General features: G+C 39.7%; 5 protein-coding genes across 7 annotated transcripts; 2 read left to right on the plus strand and 3 right to left on the minus strand.

Annotated features, from left to right (window-relative positions):
- Positions 1-249: 249 nt before the first annotated feature.
- LOC105273272 (zinc finger protein 62) lies at positions 250-2,557 on the plus strand. 2 transcript variants are annotated; one of them, XM_011315609.1, is made up of 5 exons: positions 250-882; positions 974-1,811; positions 1,891-2,061; positions 2,134-2,265; positions 2,466-2,557. In XM_011315609.1, the coding sequence occupies exons 1-4, from the start codon at positions 604-606 to the stop codon at positions 2,259-2,261; spliced, it is 1,416 nt and encodes a 471-aa protein (XP_011313911.1). In that variant the 5' UTR covers positions 250-603; the 3' UTR covers positions 2,262-2,265; positions 2,466-2,557. The 2 variants fall into 2 exon arrangements, with proteins under 2 accessions (XP_011313911.1, XP_011313910.1); XM_011315608.1 differs by lacking the exon at positions 2,466-2,557 and having other exon boundaries at positions 2,134-2,279.
- LOC105273271 (uncharacterized) lies at positions 2,272-3,136 on the minus strand. Its single transcript, XM_011315606.1, has 2 exons — positions 2,813-3,136; positions 2,272-2,654 (listed from the first exon to the last, which is right to left on the minus strand). The coding sequence occupies exons 1-2, from the start codon at positions 3,033-3,035 to the stop codon at positions 2,275-2,277; spliced, it is 603 nt and encodes a 200-aa protein (XP_011313908.1). The 5' UTR covers positions 3,036-3,136; the 3' UTR covers positions 2,272-2,274.
- A 375-nt stretch (positions 3,137-3,511) lies between these two features.
- LOC105273273 (origin recognition complex subunit 1) lies at positions 3,512-6,917 on the minus strand. Of its 2 annotated transcripts, none has more exons than XM_011315610.1 (2): positions 6,280-6,917; positions 3,512-6,204 (listed from the first exon to the last, which is right to left on the minus strand). In XM_011315610.1, exons 1-2 carry the CDS (start codon positions 6,680-6,682, stop codon positions 3,854-3,856), a joined length of 2,754 nt encoding a protein of 917 aa, XP_011313912.1. In that variant the 5' UTR covers positions 6,683-6,917; the 3' UTR covers positions 3,512-3,853. The 2 variants fall into 2 exon arrangements, with proteins under 2 accessions (XP_011313912.1, XP_011313913.1); XM_011315611.1 differs by having other exon boundaries at positions 6,464-6,548.
- A 610-nt stretch (positions 6,918-7,527) lies between these two features.
- On the plus strand, positions 7,528-10,287 carry LOC105273275 (angiotensin-converting enzyme). Its single transcript, XM_011315613.1, has 5 exons — positions 7,528-7,764; positions 7,970-8,904; positions 8,997-9,777; positions 9,850-10,025; positions 10,098-10,287. Exons 1-5 carry the CDS (start codon positions 7,754-7,756, stop codon positions 10,115-10,117), a joined length of 1,923 nt encoding a protein of 640 aa, XP_011313915.1. The 5' UTR covers positions 7,528-7,753; the 3' UTR covers positions 10,118-10,287.
- On the minus strand, positions 10,133-13,633 carry Gnf1 (germ line transcription factor 1). Its single transcript, XM_011315612.1, has 2 exons — positions 13,469-13,633; positions 10,133-13,346 (listed from the first exon to the last, which is right to left on the minus strand). Exons 1-2 carry the CDS (start codon positions 13,475-13,477, stop codon positions 10,299-10,301), a joined length of 3,057 nt encoding a protein of 1,018 aa, XP_011313914.1. The 5' UTR covers positions 13,478-13,633; the 3' UTR covers positions 10,133-10,298.
- Between the last annotated feature and the right edge of the window lie 34 nt (positions 13,634-13,667).

Raw genomic sequence — 13,667 nt, forward strand, 5'->3', positions numbered from 1 at the left:
GATAGCAGTAAGAAAAGAAGAAAGTTTGATTTTTCCTCTGCACTATATATCAACTTTCCCAGTGCTGAAAATTCCCGGGAAAACTCGAGAGTTCCATTCGCATGAAAAAAGGGAAACCCCAGGGAGAGCAGACGGTGATATCTGGGGACTTGAAGAATAACTCGATTGCTTCCAACACCAAATCTCGACTGTCGATAAATACGTACACCATTTCTATCCCACACAGCTGTAGATAAATTTCTAAATCAGTCAAGGCAGTATACGTAATAAATGCACGAAGAATATTAATCCTTGTAGCAGAAGAAAGTGTTTATTTTTTCACCTATTTATTTAATTATCTCACGTTTGAAATTTCCGTCTTGACAGTTGATGTGCTTTAGATTGTGAAATGTGCAGTAGAAAAGGCATATTTTATTTTTGCGTAATTAAACTCTCCCGATTATTATTCGTTACTGAAAGCTAATTATCATGTTCGAAGTAATAAAGCCCTGTAATTTTTACCCTTGGAATTTTTAATCCAAATTCAAGGGACTCCAAGGATTTTAGGGGACAAAAATCACAAAAAATTGAGAAGGCCAGGCTTTAACGCCAATTTTTTTATTTATGTCACATCGGTCGCAAGGAGTGTCAACACCACCAGAATCTTCTTCAATTTCCACGTCCAGTCGATCCTACATCACGAAGAATTTGAATGGTTGTGTGTATTACACCTGCAGCTACTGCTGTCTCATATCTCTGGACCAGAGAGTCATTGAACAGCATATACAGGGAGAAGATGTTTCCATTCATTGTCATAAGAAATTGCAGTTACAGTGTTTCGGCTGTGAAAATGTATTCTTTTCAAGGAACTCATTATTGTCTCATGCCATACACGACCACCAGGTATTCAATTATTTCGTTGTTTCAGCAATAATTATGGAAATCGGAGAATGATTTATGTTTAATCGAAAAGGGGACGTAATTTGTTTTGCAGATGACAGAATCATGTGCAGTCAGATTGATCAGTAAAATACCCCAACCAGATGGAGAAGGAAATACTTTACCTGGAGAGCCTGAAATTAATAAACAAGATAAAAATATTGAGATCCTAAGAGAAACTCATGAATCTGCAATTACTGACGGAAGACTGGACATTTCGATTCCTTTGGAACAGGAAATAATAAATGACTTGAATGACTGTGAAGATGATTCGGATGAAGACGACTACAGAACTCCAGGAACACCTGAGAAATGCAGCAGGAAAAAAAATCCCACGAAGAAGACTAGAGTCCAGGGGTTCAGATGTGAGACTGAGGGCTGCAATGTTCGTCTACTGGTGGAGGAAAATATTTTGTACCATGAGAGGTGTCACAATGCTGAGAGTAGAGGAGAGGCAGAGGCCTTCAAGTGTCCTGAATGTCAAGAGTTTCTCTGCAACCGATGGAATACCATGGCTGGACACCTCTGGAGATCGCATTTAGTTGATGTTGAGCTACACACCTGCGACTTGTGCAACTACAAAACTCCTAGTCTGAGTAGATTGATCAATCAACACCGGGGAATTCATGGGGATGAGAGGCCTTTTGTGTGTGAGTACTGTGGGAAAGGGTTCAAGACCTCCAAACAATTGAGAACTCATAGAACATCACACAAGTCTGACGAGCAGAACACCTTCGAGTGTGATAAGTGCCAAAGAGTATTTAAGACTTGTAGATTACTCAAATTACATTGTAATTCCGTGCATAGGGATTGTAAACCATTCACTTGTCATTTTTGTGATTTCTCCGCTGCTACTAGGAGTGGACTGAAGCTCCATTTAAGAAGACATACCGGTAATTATTTCAATTAGCCGATATGGTGTAAAGAGAATCCAGGAATATTGTGTAATTATTCACGAATTTTTATCTCCAGGAGAAAAGCCTTTTTCTTGTGATCAATGTGCCTACTCAACTGGAGACCACAATTCTATAAGAAGACATAAATTACGCCATTTGGGATTAAAACCGTATAATTGTCCACACTGCAATTACGCCTGCATACAATCATCTACTTACAAAGTTCATCTGAAAAATAAACATCCGGGTAAAATAAAAACGAAGCTATTGCTCTTGAAAAATGAAAAATTCGGGAGTAATGAATTAATTGAATTTGTAGGTCTCAATGATGGAATTATGTTTTCCTGCAAATACTGCCCCTACCGCACAGTAAAGCAGGAAAAACTGTTGACACATATCACAATACATACAGAGTCATCAGATCAAACTGGAAATGATAAAGATTGAGGAGGTAATGGAATTAATCCAAACATTGTTTATTATGTGGCGATCTTAATCGAACATACACGGTGAAAAAATCTTTCTTATTATCCAACTTTCGGGCTCGGCTAAGTCTCCATCCGAGCTCGTTCAATTTTCCATCGAAGGGCAGTGGATCTGTGCATCGATTCTGGTCTTTATCTGGTCCAATGATGAAAATTATTCTTCCAGAGTAGTTTATCATGTATTTGTAAAAAGCTTCACCGTCATTGAAGTAACAAAACAACATGGCATAATTGGGGGGAATGTCGACTGTGGAATTGTCTTCACCGATGAACAGGACTCTGTCCAGATATATTGTGGGTGAGTACTTGCTTTGCCACCAGCATTTATCTGCTTCCACTCCGATGACATCGCATTCTTCAATTCAAATACGAAAATTAATAAACGACAGCAATTAATCCCAATAAAAATCACGCGACAATTTCATCAATTAAATTTTTCAGAAATTGTCTCTATTTAATTTCTATAGTATTTCTGAGATCTGAAATAATAAAAATGAGTTTCATTTTACTCACTAGTGTACTGTTTTATAATCCATTCTAATAATCCGGTTCCACATCCAATACTGACGATCCCGTGGACCCCGTGCTCCAGAATGGTTCCCTCGATCCATTCCAAGTCACTCATGGACGGCCAAACCCATAAAATTCTCCAAGTTTCATAATTCCAGTTTTCTCCAAAACGTATGATATCCTTCCACTTTCCCTCCCTCCACAGGGAATTAATCTGACTCTCCATTTGAGAATCTTACAATCACTAATCAACGAAAAGCCTAGAAACTTGTCATCATCGTTAATGCTGATCGGCGAAGGTCAAGACTACTGATGAAAATAGCCAGAGGCAGAACCAAGTGATTAGTTTTCAGCGTCGTGACGTAAATGGAAGCTGGCAAAATTTCTCATTCAAGTTTAGAGCCTATCGTAACAGGCGTGTTGCCAAGGCTCATTAAGCGATCATTCAATTCAATTGAAAGCAGCAAAATCCTTATTAAAAGCCGACACTTTCAGCTCTTCAAGTCCTCTATTCTTTCGGTTGAGAAATATATAAGCTGTACCATTTTGACTCTGGTGAGATAATTAAACAGAGAAAGGGATATTTTTTTCCCTTTCTCGTGAAAAATACAAATATAATGGAAGATAGTAAAACTTGAGAACACTGTTAAGGAAGAGAACATCCATAAAAAATTAATTAGAAATACCATATTTATTAAACGAGAATTTTTCGTACAATCGAAGATCTTATTGTGGCATTAAGTATAATCGTCAAAATAATAATAAAAAAAAAAAACACTACAATAATCCAGAAAAAATTTATAACTTCCGACATCTAATCCATATCGTCGTTTGTATTTGTAGTAAAATGCATTGAGTCGATTTCTACTTTTGCAATAATCCTGTATTAAATTCATATAAGAATGATGGATTTGAGAAAAAAAAAGAGATTTGTCGATCTTGTCTTTGAAATTCCTTATTATTTAAACAAGTCGATTCTCAGTCGAGCGCAAGAAATGAGCTGTTACGCTTTACCACTCCGCTGAATCATGAAAAAAAAAATTATCAAATCTGAATACTTTGAAGAGCGAAATGTATATCATCAGGAGAGACATTGAGGAGTATCCTCTGCATGATATCCATTCTGGAGTGTTCGCCGAGGAGAAGCCTATTAGCACTGAGCCGAGAGCAGATTTCGAGGGCCTGACTAATATTAGGAGTCTTAACTCCCTCAAAAGAACAGAGCGCCTCGAACTGCTTGTAGACACTGTGGAAAGTGGCCTCCTCGACTCCAGTGCGCGAAATCTCAGCGCAAACAGCTTGAAGAAAAACTTTTTCCATCTCTGAACAATGTTTTATAGCCTGCACCTTAGCACTTGCGATCATCTCAGTGAGAGCCTCATTGACGTCCTGCATCGATACTATTTTTCCCCCATTGGATTCGGCGATTTCTGTAGCCCTTCTGCAGATATCTAAGGCCCTTCTAGCATCCCCAGAGACAGCCGCCACTTTTCTGGCGACCAGCTGAATAGCTTCACTCCTGAATGCATCCGAGTCCTTCAGCCTGGTGGTGACAATCTCCTGGAGCTGTTTGTGATTATAAGGCTGGAAGGTGAGGCGAGTTAGCCCCAACCTCGAAGTGACTCTCCCCATCAGAACCCTTTCGGGGAGGTCCATGGTGTTAGCAATGGTCAGGACGACGAGTTGAGCTCCTTGCTTGGCAGGCCAGTCCAGCAAATTGTAAACAACGTCCTGACGTTTATTACACAGGAGATCCAGCTCATCAACTAAAAGAAGGGTGATGGGTCTGTGTCCAGGGGATTTAGTGAATCGCTTCTCAAGATTTTGGTAGGCTTGCTCCCAGGTCAAGCTCTGTCCACTCAGCTGTTTGAGGATCTGCACGTAAGCCTGCCTGGGTTCGGTCAGTTTCATTCCATTAATTTCCAAGAAATTGAACTCTTCCAGCTCTCCCTTTGACACCAATTTTCTCAGGCACCTGATTACCTCGTTTACTGTTGCTGTCTTTCCAGTGCCAGGTACACCACTGATGTAGATGCATCCGCTGCTGTGATCCAACAGCTTTCGCTGGAGAAAAGTGAAGATATTGTTGAACTCTTCCTCCCTGCAAGGAAGGGACTTGGGAACTGCACTGACGTGGAGCTGGGCTCGTGCTTCTTGAAGAGCTGTCTTCGGTTTCCCCACGTTTGCAGACCTCTGGTGCATGGAGGGAGTCAGTGCTCCATGTCGCAGGGACGGAGTCTGCGGTTTAGATCTTCCTCTTGTTTTCGGAGTTACTGGTTCTTCCACGACGGATGTCAGTCTGGTGACGCGTTTGGGGGTTGTTGGTTCATCCTCTGAGGAGGACAATTTTCGAGTCCTTCTGGGTGTTTTAACCCCTTCAGCCATGGCCACTGATTTCCTGGGAGTTTTCATTTCTTCGACAATTGTCACTGATTTTTTCGGGGTCATCGGGGTATCCAGCGAGATGAGTCTTCTCTTTTTATCCAGGGCTCGCCTGGAGGGAACTTCGCTATCACTCTCATCCGTATTTCCTTTGTTCGTGTCGTTCTCGTTCCCCTCGTCTTCATGAAAATCTACGTATTGGGATGTTCTCGAGCTTCTTCGAGGTCTTCCACTGGGAGTTGTGGGGACAGACTTGAGAATGCTAGATCTAGGAGTTTTAGGGTGATTCGAGCGGGTCGTAGGAGTGGAAATCTCGTGAGAGGGTTCATCTTTCTTCGGAGTTTTAGTCTGTCGAGTCTGTCGCTTTGTGGTTGGAGAATCCTCTGTATCAATCGGTGATTCAAAGTACTGCACGGGTTTCGTGTGTCTCGAAGGAGTTTTCCTAGTCGATTTAGCTTCTTCCTGCTTGGATGATTTATTCGGGGTCTTGATGGAGTCGTCCAGGTCACTAGATTCCCCATAATACTGCACAGGTTTTTTACTCCTGGTGGGAATCCTCCTGCTTGGACTTTCCTCCACCTCCATTTCGGCGTACCTTTTTGGGAGGAAAATTGTCGTTCTCAAGGACGCCCTTCTCTCACTTGACTCAGACTCCAAAGCCTCCACTTTGTAGTTGCTCTGCTCTGTCGAACGTCTGAATTTCATCCTCAGGGACACTTCCTCTTTGTTAGGTGTCTCTGTAATTTTCCCTCGAGTTCTTGGAGAGCTTTGAGGCGTATTTGCTCTAGCAATCCTTGTAGCATTCCTGAGGGGCCGTTTGGGGGTAGTAATAGCCTCTGGATTCTTCTTCGGCCTGTCAAAAATCTCCTCATCATCATCTGAATTTACGAGAGAGCTTAATTCTTTTTCAGAGACCTTCTTCAGTCTCGTCTCTGGCTTTTTCACACTCATTGATTTTTTTATTATTATCTTCGTGTTGTTGGTTTCGTAAAGTTGATAAATCACTGGTGAACCTGAAAAAATAGAGTTCAAATACAAAATAGGGTTTTCTATTTTTTTTCAATGAGTTCCATAAAATGTATAATCACCAGTGAATGGGATTTCAGGTGAGCAAAGTGAATTGTCTTCAATGGAACTGTCACTCTTCGATCTCCTTCGTTTAGATATCTTGGGAGGAGTCCTCAATGATTCCTCTCCCCCCTCAATTATCTCAACTGAATCCTGAGATACAGACAACTCCTGCTCAATGATTCTCCTCCCAAAATTTCTCACCTCTCCAATTAACTCGATAGAACGATCAGATTCCAGTCCCAATTCCTGACTAATCTCTATAATGCTATCCGAGAGGTTAGACTCTTCCTCACTGCTGCTGATCTCCAGCAATTCCCTCACATTCTTCGGGGAGCTGAATTCTATATTCATCTTGTTTTTGTTGTGACCATAACGGTCACTCGAGTGATAACCATTGTCACTGCAAACAATCACTGACATTATCGAGTAGTCCTGCTGTTTATGAGGGATTTGCAGGCACCTGTTGAGCCACAACACGAATTCAAAGAATGAAATACCATTCGCAGGTGAAATGTCAATGAAAAAATATCACGATTGTGGGTGTATCAAGAATACAACCGAGTCAGCTAATTGTTCACTTCCACATAGATAATAATTGTCAACAAGTCTTTAGAGTTTGGCGGGAAATATTAGAGGAAATACCGAAGAGTATAAACCTTCGTAGTGACCCCGAATGAGGTGTCAGGGTGACTCCAAGAATTATAGTGCCGATCTCACCTCCTGGAGGGCGCGATAATCTATTCTTTGGGTATTCTCGGGTATTTTAAAAATTCAAGTCAAGAAAAATTTGAAATTCTTCCTCAAAAAGTTATAAATCCTCATTCGGAGCAGCGGTGAAATTTTTTTTGTTCGGTTTAAAATTTTTCTCACAATTCAGAGAAATGTGGAAAATATGCAAAATCAACGATTGGATGATGGAAAAATTAAATTATTAAAAAAAATTTCACTTTCCTCCCCCAAAATTTAGAGATCAGGCCTCTGGAGCGATGAAAACATTTCCGAATACTTATTCTCTTTTTTTTCAACCGGTTTCGTGGGAGGATAAAGTCAACGTACGCTTTATAGTAGTCAATCCAGCCATCCCAATGGACCGTGAGTATTTAATGAGATTACAAGTGATAAAAAAAATAGTCATTGAAAATGTTAAATTATTTTCAACGCTCCAATTGACATCGAGGGAGAAAAATCTCAATATTTACTAGAAGAGTAAATAAAATTACCGAATGATTTTTAATAATCGAAGTATTAGTTTCATCGAGAAAAAAAAGGATAAATATCAGGACGAGGATGATCTCATGGTATGCGCTAAAAATCAACATTTTTTCAAAGCCATAATTTTCTCTTCCTTCAAACCGCATCGAGATTGAGAAAAAATTAGGTGGGGAAATTTCAATGGGATGTATAAATGTCGACACAGCCCGAATAGAAAAACAGTTGAAGGCGAACCTTGGTCGCTGATAAAGGTGTCTTGCTGGAAGGATCGTGGAGAAAATGAGGTTTCTGTAAGTACTGAAGAAATTAAACGATTAATTAATTCTAGAAGTCTTTCAAAATATGAATTTAACTATCCTAAGAACTATCATTTTGAATTTATTCTCTAGAGTGATACAGCGAATCGAATCGATTTTCCCTTCAATTGAATGTTTTCTAAATTTTGTCGAGGGTATATTAATAGTATAAACAATAGAAATGAATATATAATTTCAGCTTCTCTGTGGCAATTTTCATCATTGTGGCTTTGACCTCTTGGTCAAAGTCAGTGGGCGGTTTGACAGCGGTAGACGATAAAATAAATATTGATGGCAATGACAATAATGATTCTGTACTATTGGCACGTGCAAAAGAACTCTTGAATAAAATTCATGGTGAATATGGTAGTTGGAATAATAAATTGACCCTTGCCTTGTGGAACTACTCATCGAATTTAACAGACGTAAATCTTGAAAGGCAGCTCAATGTATCGGCGCAATTTGCAAATTACGTGAGACAATTGACAATGGAAATCAATGATTTCCCGTGGCACACAATAAAAGATGAAAATGTTAAGAGGCAATTTGAAAAATTATCAACCCCTGGAGCATCGGCCTTGCCCAAGGACAAATATAAAGAGTACGGTGAGGTAACCAGTAGAATGGAAAATACATACGCAACAGCTAAAATTTGCGATTTTAAAAATTCATCTAATTGCAATTTGGCATTGGAGCCGCACTTGACTGAAATATTAATAAAGAGTCGTGATCCCGATGAATTAAAGTACGTGTGGAAGGAGTGGCGAGATGCAAGTGGAAAAAAAATGAAAAATGATTTCATACGATACGTTGAGTTGAGCAATGAAATTGCCAAATTGAATAATTATAGTGATATGGCAGCTTTTTGGATGAAAGATTATGAGGATGATGATTTCACTGAACATATTGAAATACTCTGGCAACAAGTTAAACCACTTTATCTGGAAATACACGCTTATGTTCGACATGCCTTACGTTTAAAATACGGAGAGGATCTGGTTCCCAGAGATAAGCCTATTCCAGCTCATCTTTTTGGCAATATGTGGGCACAAACGTGGGGAAATATTGCAGACATGGCGATCCCCTACCCAGGTAAACAATTGCCAGATGTTACCGACACAATGATTAAGCAAGGTAAATTAATACATACACATTAAAGAAGAATTACATGGAGAAATGCATTCAATTATAAAACGTATACGTATACGTTTATCATTATGTTTCAGGATATAATGCCACAACTATTTTCCGTACTGCTGAGAATTTCTTCACGTCTGTTAATCTAAGTGCAATGCCCGATACATTCTGGAAGAATTCCATTCTCGAAAAACCAGATAACGTCGAATTAGTTTGTCACGCAAGTGCTTGGGACTTTTACGATGGAAAGGATTTTCGCATAAAACAATGCACAAGAATTAACATGGAAGATTTATTGACTGCCCATCACGAGATGGGACACATTCAGTATTTTATTCAATACAAAAATCAACCGACAGTTTTTAAAGAGGGGGCCAATCCCGGATTTCACGAGGCAGTTGGAGATACTATTGCACTGAGTGCATCAACTCCAGAGCATTTGAAACAAATTGGACTTCTCGATAATGTAACAGCGGACAAAGAAGCTGCTCTCAATCATCTCTACATTAATGGCCTCGAAAAAATAGTATTTCTTCCTTTTGCTTATGCTATGGATAAGTGGCGGTGGGGTGTATTCCAATCACATATTCTCCCTGATACTTATAACTGTCAATGGTGGAATCTCGTTGAAGAATTCCAAGGAATTGTTCCACCGGTTCCACGAAGTGAGAACGATTTCGATCCCGGGGCTAAATATCACATCATCGCTAATGTTGAGTACATCAGGTACTTTGTTAGCTTCATAATTCAATTTCAGTTTCACAAAGCACTCTGTATTGAAGCTGGACAGTATAATCCAGATGATCAAGGAGCCAAATTATTGAGTGAGTGCAACATTTATGGGAGTACTAAAGCGGGAAATTTGTACAGGTATTTATACATCCCCGATTAAGGCAATAATCAGTTTAATTTGACGTACTACCCGAGACTCTATGATTTTAGATCCATGTTGGAGCTCGGAGCCTCTCAGCCGTGGCAAGATGCCATGGAGAAAATAACAGGACAGAGAAATATGGATGCAAGTGGACTCTTGGAGTACTTTAAACCTTTGCAATTGTGGCTTGAGTCTGAGAATAGGAAGAACGGTGAACGCATTGGATGGACTGCAAATAGCAAAAGTAAAACCCAAGAAATATAAATAATATCCATTTTTCCTAATTCAAATGATTTTTTTTTATTTTTTCTTCCAGTTTGCACAGCAAAACACTAGACCTGTCCAATCACGTAATGAGCCAACTTCTTTTAATTAATATGATGACTGAGATTTTACAACTGGAGATTCGATTTTTTGTTTATCTTACTTTTTTTGTTCAAAACGGAAGAATAAATTACAACGAACAATAATGATTGTAAACGCAAAATACAATGAGTTGAGGGAAATCGTACGATAATTATTTTCCACGTCCTCGGCCGCGTCCTCGGCTACCTCCTCGTTTACTCGGTGGTTTCACCTGGCCTTTACTGGTCGACGCGGTTGCACTACTCGTTGATTTTTTGGCCTTGATCATTTTGTCAACATCGAGATCATCGTCCTCTACATCCGAGCCATCGATACCTTCCTCATCATCGTCGACAAATCCGTCATCCTGGCTAGCCTGCCCCCTCTTCTTCGAAACAGTTGTTTTAACAACAAATGGTACTGGTGCTGAATTTTTATTGTAAGTCCTTGTGAAAGCCGCTTTGACTTTAGATTCAACGGACTGCATGGGATCACGATCTCCAGGCCAGAGAGAAATCTCAACGAGTGAATCTAAATCCTCTCTCAGCAAATGATAATGATTCATTATTTGCATTGAACGTTCAATCCCATCGGTCCCATCAACACCCAGTGGCGTCACAACAGCATCCCTAAGGGGTTTGAGATAATCCATATTGACAGCTTCTTTACTGGCACCAGTGACTAATCTTGTGTGAGCTGTGATTTCTTGGAGTAATCTGTCGAATTTACCGCGCCTGGAATTCCTGCCAAGCCAAGATGGGAAGTTTATCTGACTTGCAATGTGTCCAGACATAAGTGACCCAGGTATAACAGAAGAATAACATGCTTGCATTGGTAGCAGAGACCAAGCAGTTTGTGAACGAATGGCTTTTTCCACCTGATCACCCAAAGATAGTGAATCTGCAGTGGCCGCTACTCTATCCAATAGCTCGGAATTTGGAGCTTTTGGAATGACCGATAAATAATTCTCTTGGACAAACAGACCAGCAATATTGTAATCGTGGAAAAAGAGATCACTTTTATCATGAATTGTCATTTTTTTGTGCTCTTCAGCGGTAAAAACCTTTTTTACTACCTCCCAAGGCCCCAGTTTGAGGTCCTTATTCAGCTTGGATGATGATTTTTCTCCCTGATTTTTTTTGACGCCATGATTATCACCAATTAAAATAGCCAGATGGTTGATAACTTGTCGAATATCTTGATTAGTGGCTTCAATAAGTCGATCGAGATCATCATTTGATATATTAATATTTTCTTTGCAGCACAGAGTTTTCATGGCTCCTCTAATTTGCTCGGATCTGGGCTTTTGAAATCGCAAGTCAAAAACATAATTCGCCAGAGTTCTCATCTTTGGATGATTTCTGTCATTGCAAATGCAGACAATGGGTATATCTGTTGTTTTAATCAGAGCAATCAATTCTTGAAGGCCACCGCGATCCTCGTTCCCCGCCATTCCATCGACCTCATCCATGAGAAGAACGTGTTTAATACTCGGTTTTGCCTCGGCATTCCCACTAAAATATCCCTTCACTGTCTTATTAGAAAGAAGTCCTGATATTTCATCTTTCAATAATTTCTTGCTTCGAGTATCTGATGCATTGAATTCTAATAAATCAAAGCCTAATTCGTTACAAACAACTTGCACAGTTGTTGTTTTTCCCACACCTGGTGGACCTGACAGAAGACAAGCCTTGAAATACGCGCCGTTATCGTTTTTAGCGTACAATGAAGGTTTCGCATTCTTGACATTGCTGCCACGATTCTTATGCCAGTTGAGTAACCACGTGTGTAATTTTTTGGCATTACTGTTATCTCCATGCTGTCCGATTATTTGTTTCATTTGTTTTGGTCGGTACTTCTCAACGAGTGCGCTAGCATCACTAAAATATTGGGAATTTTCAGTAAACGACTCACCAGATTCCATTGTCTTCAATTGTCGTGGCTCTGGTGCTGCTGCTACAGCTGGTATCGATGATGATAATGACTTCATCGGAGAATTCCCTCGTTTTTCCACTTTCGCCGGTGATACAGATTTTTTTTTCTTGGGTGAATCTGAACCTGAGATTCTACTATTATCTGAAAATTTGTCCTTTTCCCTTCCTTTGCTGTGGATGATATCACGAGAATTACCCGGTGGTCTTTCACGAATTAAAGTCAATAATTCGTCTTCAGATATTTGTTTGATCTTCAATGATGTTGCCTTGGCGATTTTCGACTGGCCTGCTTCCTCTCCCACCACGATGTAATCAATTTTTTTGGAAATTCCTGCTGTTACACGTCCACCGTATTTTTTTATCAATTCACTAGCCTCTTCTCTTTCCAACGAATCGAACACTCCAGTCAGAACGAAACTTAAACCAGCCAGACAATTTGTGGCACCTTCTGGAATTGGTTTAGATCCAGGATTCCTTGCCCCACCTCTGGATAGATAAGATTGATATAATGCTGCTGATTGCTTTTTCTTCGCTGCACGCTCCTCGAGAAACTCTGCTTCTTGCTCTGCAGCTTTTTTCTTGGTATCAATCTTCTTCTTCATCTCTAGATTTATCTCAACATTGAAAGTATTCTTCTTTTTTGAAGCGACTGCCTTTTGATCCACCTCTTCGACTTCATCATTCTTACTTCTTCTCTCTTTATGATCGCTAGAAACCTGTTGCTGGAGTTTAGGTTTTTTTAGAGTAATATCATCAGCATCCGTATCATCCTCACTCCTCGTATTTTTCTTTCTCTTGCCACTTCCATTTTTTGTTTCTTCAGATTTTTGGCAGATTGCATCAGCTTCCTCAGACGCGTCATAGTACTTCCAAAAATCATTGACAACCTCTTTAATGTCATCATCATAGCCGTCACCAGCAGCTTCAGATGACGGCTTTTTTGAACCACGAACTCTTTTCACTGGAGTGGATCCAAGCATGTTACTGATATCGACGATTTTCATTTCACTTTTCTCTTCAGGCTTTTTTTTTTCTTTATCTTTGTTTTTAGATGAACCACTTTTCTTACTCAATGCAGAAACCCCACCGTCTTCCGAATCATCAGAAAGAATTTGTTTTTTAGTTGTTTTCTTGCTAGATTTTTCAGTTTTTTTCATACTGATTATTTTCACATCGTCTTCCTCGTCGGATGATATAATTGCTCGTTTCTTAACTGATGCTGGTTGAACATTACGATTGGAGGCTGCTCCTGCCCTGGGAGATTTTGTAAAATACGATCTTATGTCCTGAAAGAATATTCGTGAATTGAATGAATGAATATTAATCCGTTATTATCTAGAATTAATTCTTCTGTATTTATAACCTGTCAATGCACCATTTAAATATTCTGAGAGAAAAATTAATTTACCTTCGACATTTTGTCCTAATCACGAAGCGATCAAATTTATCTTGTTTACACGAGCATACAAGTTTAATGACAAATCACTGGATATTTAATAACAAATAATAATGTGATGGCATTTGTCACTAAAATGCGTCATCGCCTTTGCAAACATAATGGAGCGATTTTGCGCGTTTTTCTTTCAACTAGCGCCGTTAAAGCGGCC

This window comes from Fopius arisanus, unplaced genomic scaffold (genome assembly GCF_000806365.1).
Source record: "Fopius arisanus strain USDA-PBARC FA_bdor unplaced genomic scaffold, ASM80636v1 scaffold00005, whole genome shotgun sequence".
Classification (NCBI taxonomy): domain Eukaryota; kingdom Metazoa; phylum Arthropoda; class Insecta; order Hymenoptera; family Braconidae; genus Fopius; species Fopius arisanus.

What these genes read in the sequence shown, in the direction of transcription:
- LOC105273272 (XM_011315609.1), top strand. Translation starts at nt 604, where the DNA reads ATGTCACATCGGTCGCAAGGAGTGTCAACACCACCAGAATCTTCTTCA. An exon ending in ATGCCATACACGACCACCAG is followed by an intron (nt 883 to 973) that starts GTATTCAATTAT and finishes TTTGTTTTGCAG; the next exon opens with ATGACAGAATCATGTGCAGT. An exon ending in TCTGAAAAATAAACATCCGG is followed by an intron (nt 2,062 to 2,133) that starts GTAAAATAAAAA and finishes TTGAATTTGTAG; the next exon opens with GTCTCAATGATGGAATTATG.
- LOC105273271 (XM_011315606.1), bottom strand. Translation starts at nt 3,035, where the DNA reads ATGGAGAGTCAGATTAATTCCCTGTGGAGGGAGGGAAAGTGGAAGGAT. An exon ending in GATTATAAAACAGTACACTA is followed by an intron (nt 2,655 to 2,812) that starts GTGAGTAAAATG and finishes TTTGAATTGAAG; the next exon opens with AATGCGATGTCATCGGAGTG.
- LOC105273273 (XM_011315610.1), bottom strand. Translation starts at nt 6,682, where the DNA reads ATGTCAGTGATTGTTTGCAGTGACAATGGTTATCACTCGAGTGACCGT. An exon ending in ACCTGAAATCCCATTCACTG is followed by an intron (nt 6,205 to 6,279) that starts GTGATTATACAT and finishes CTATTTTTTCAG; the next exon opens with GTTCACCAGTGATTTATCAA.
- LOC105273275 (XM_011315613.1), top strand. An exon ending in CGACACAATGATTAAGCAAG is followed by an intron (nt 8,905 to 8,996) that starts GTAAATTAATAC and finishes ATTATGTTTCAG; the next exon opens with GATATAATGCCACAACTATT. An exon ending in ATGGACTGCAAATAGCAAAA is followed by an intron (nt 10,026 to 10,097) that starts GTAAAACCCAAG and finishes TTTTTCTTCCAG; the next exon opens with TTTGCACAGCAAAACACTAG.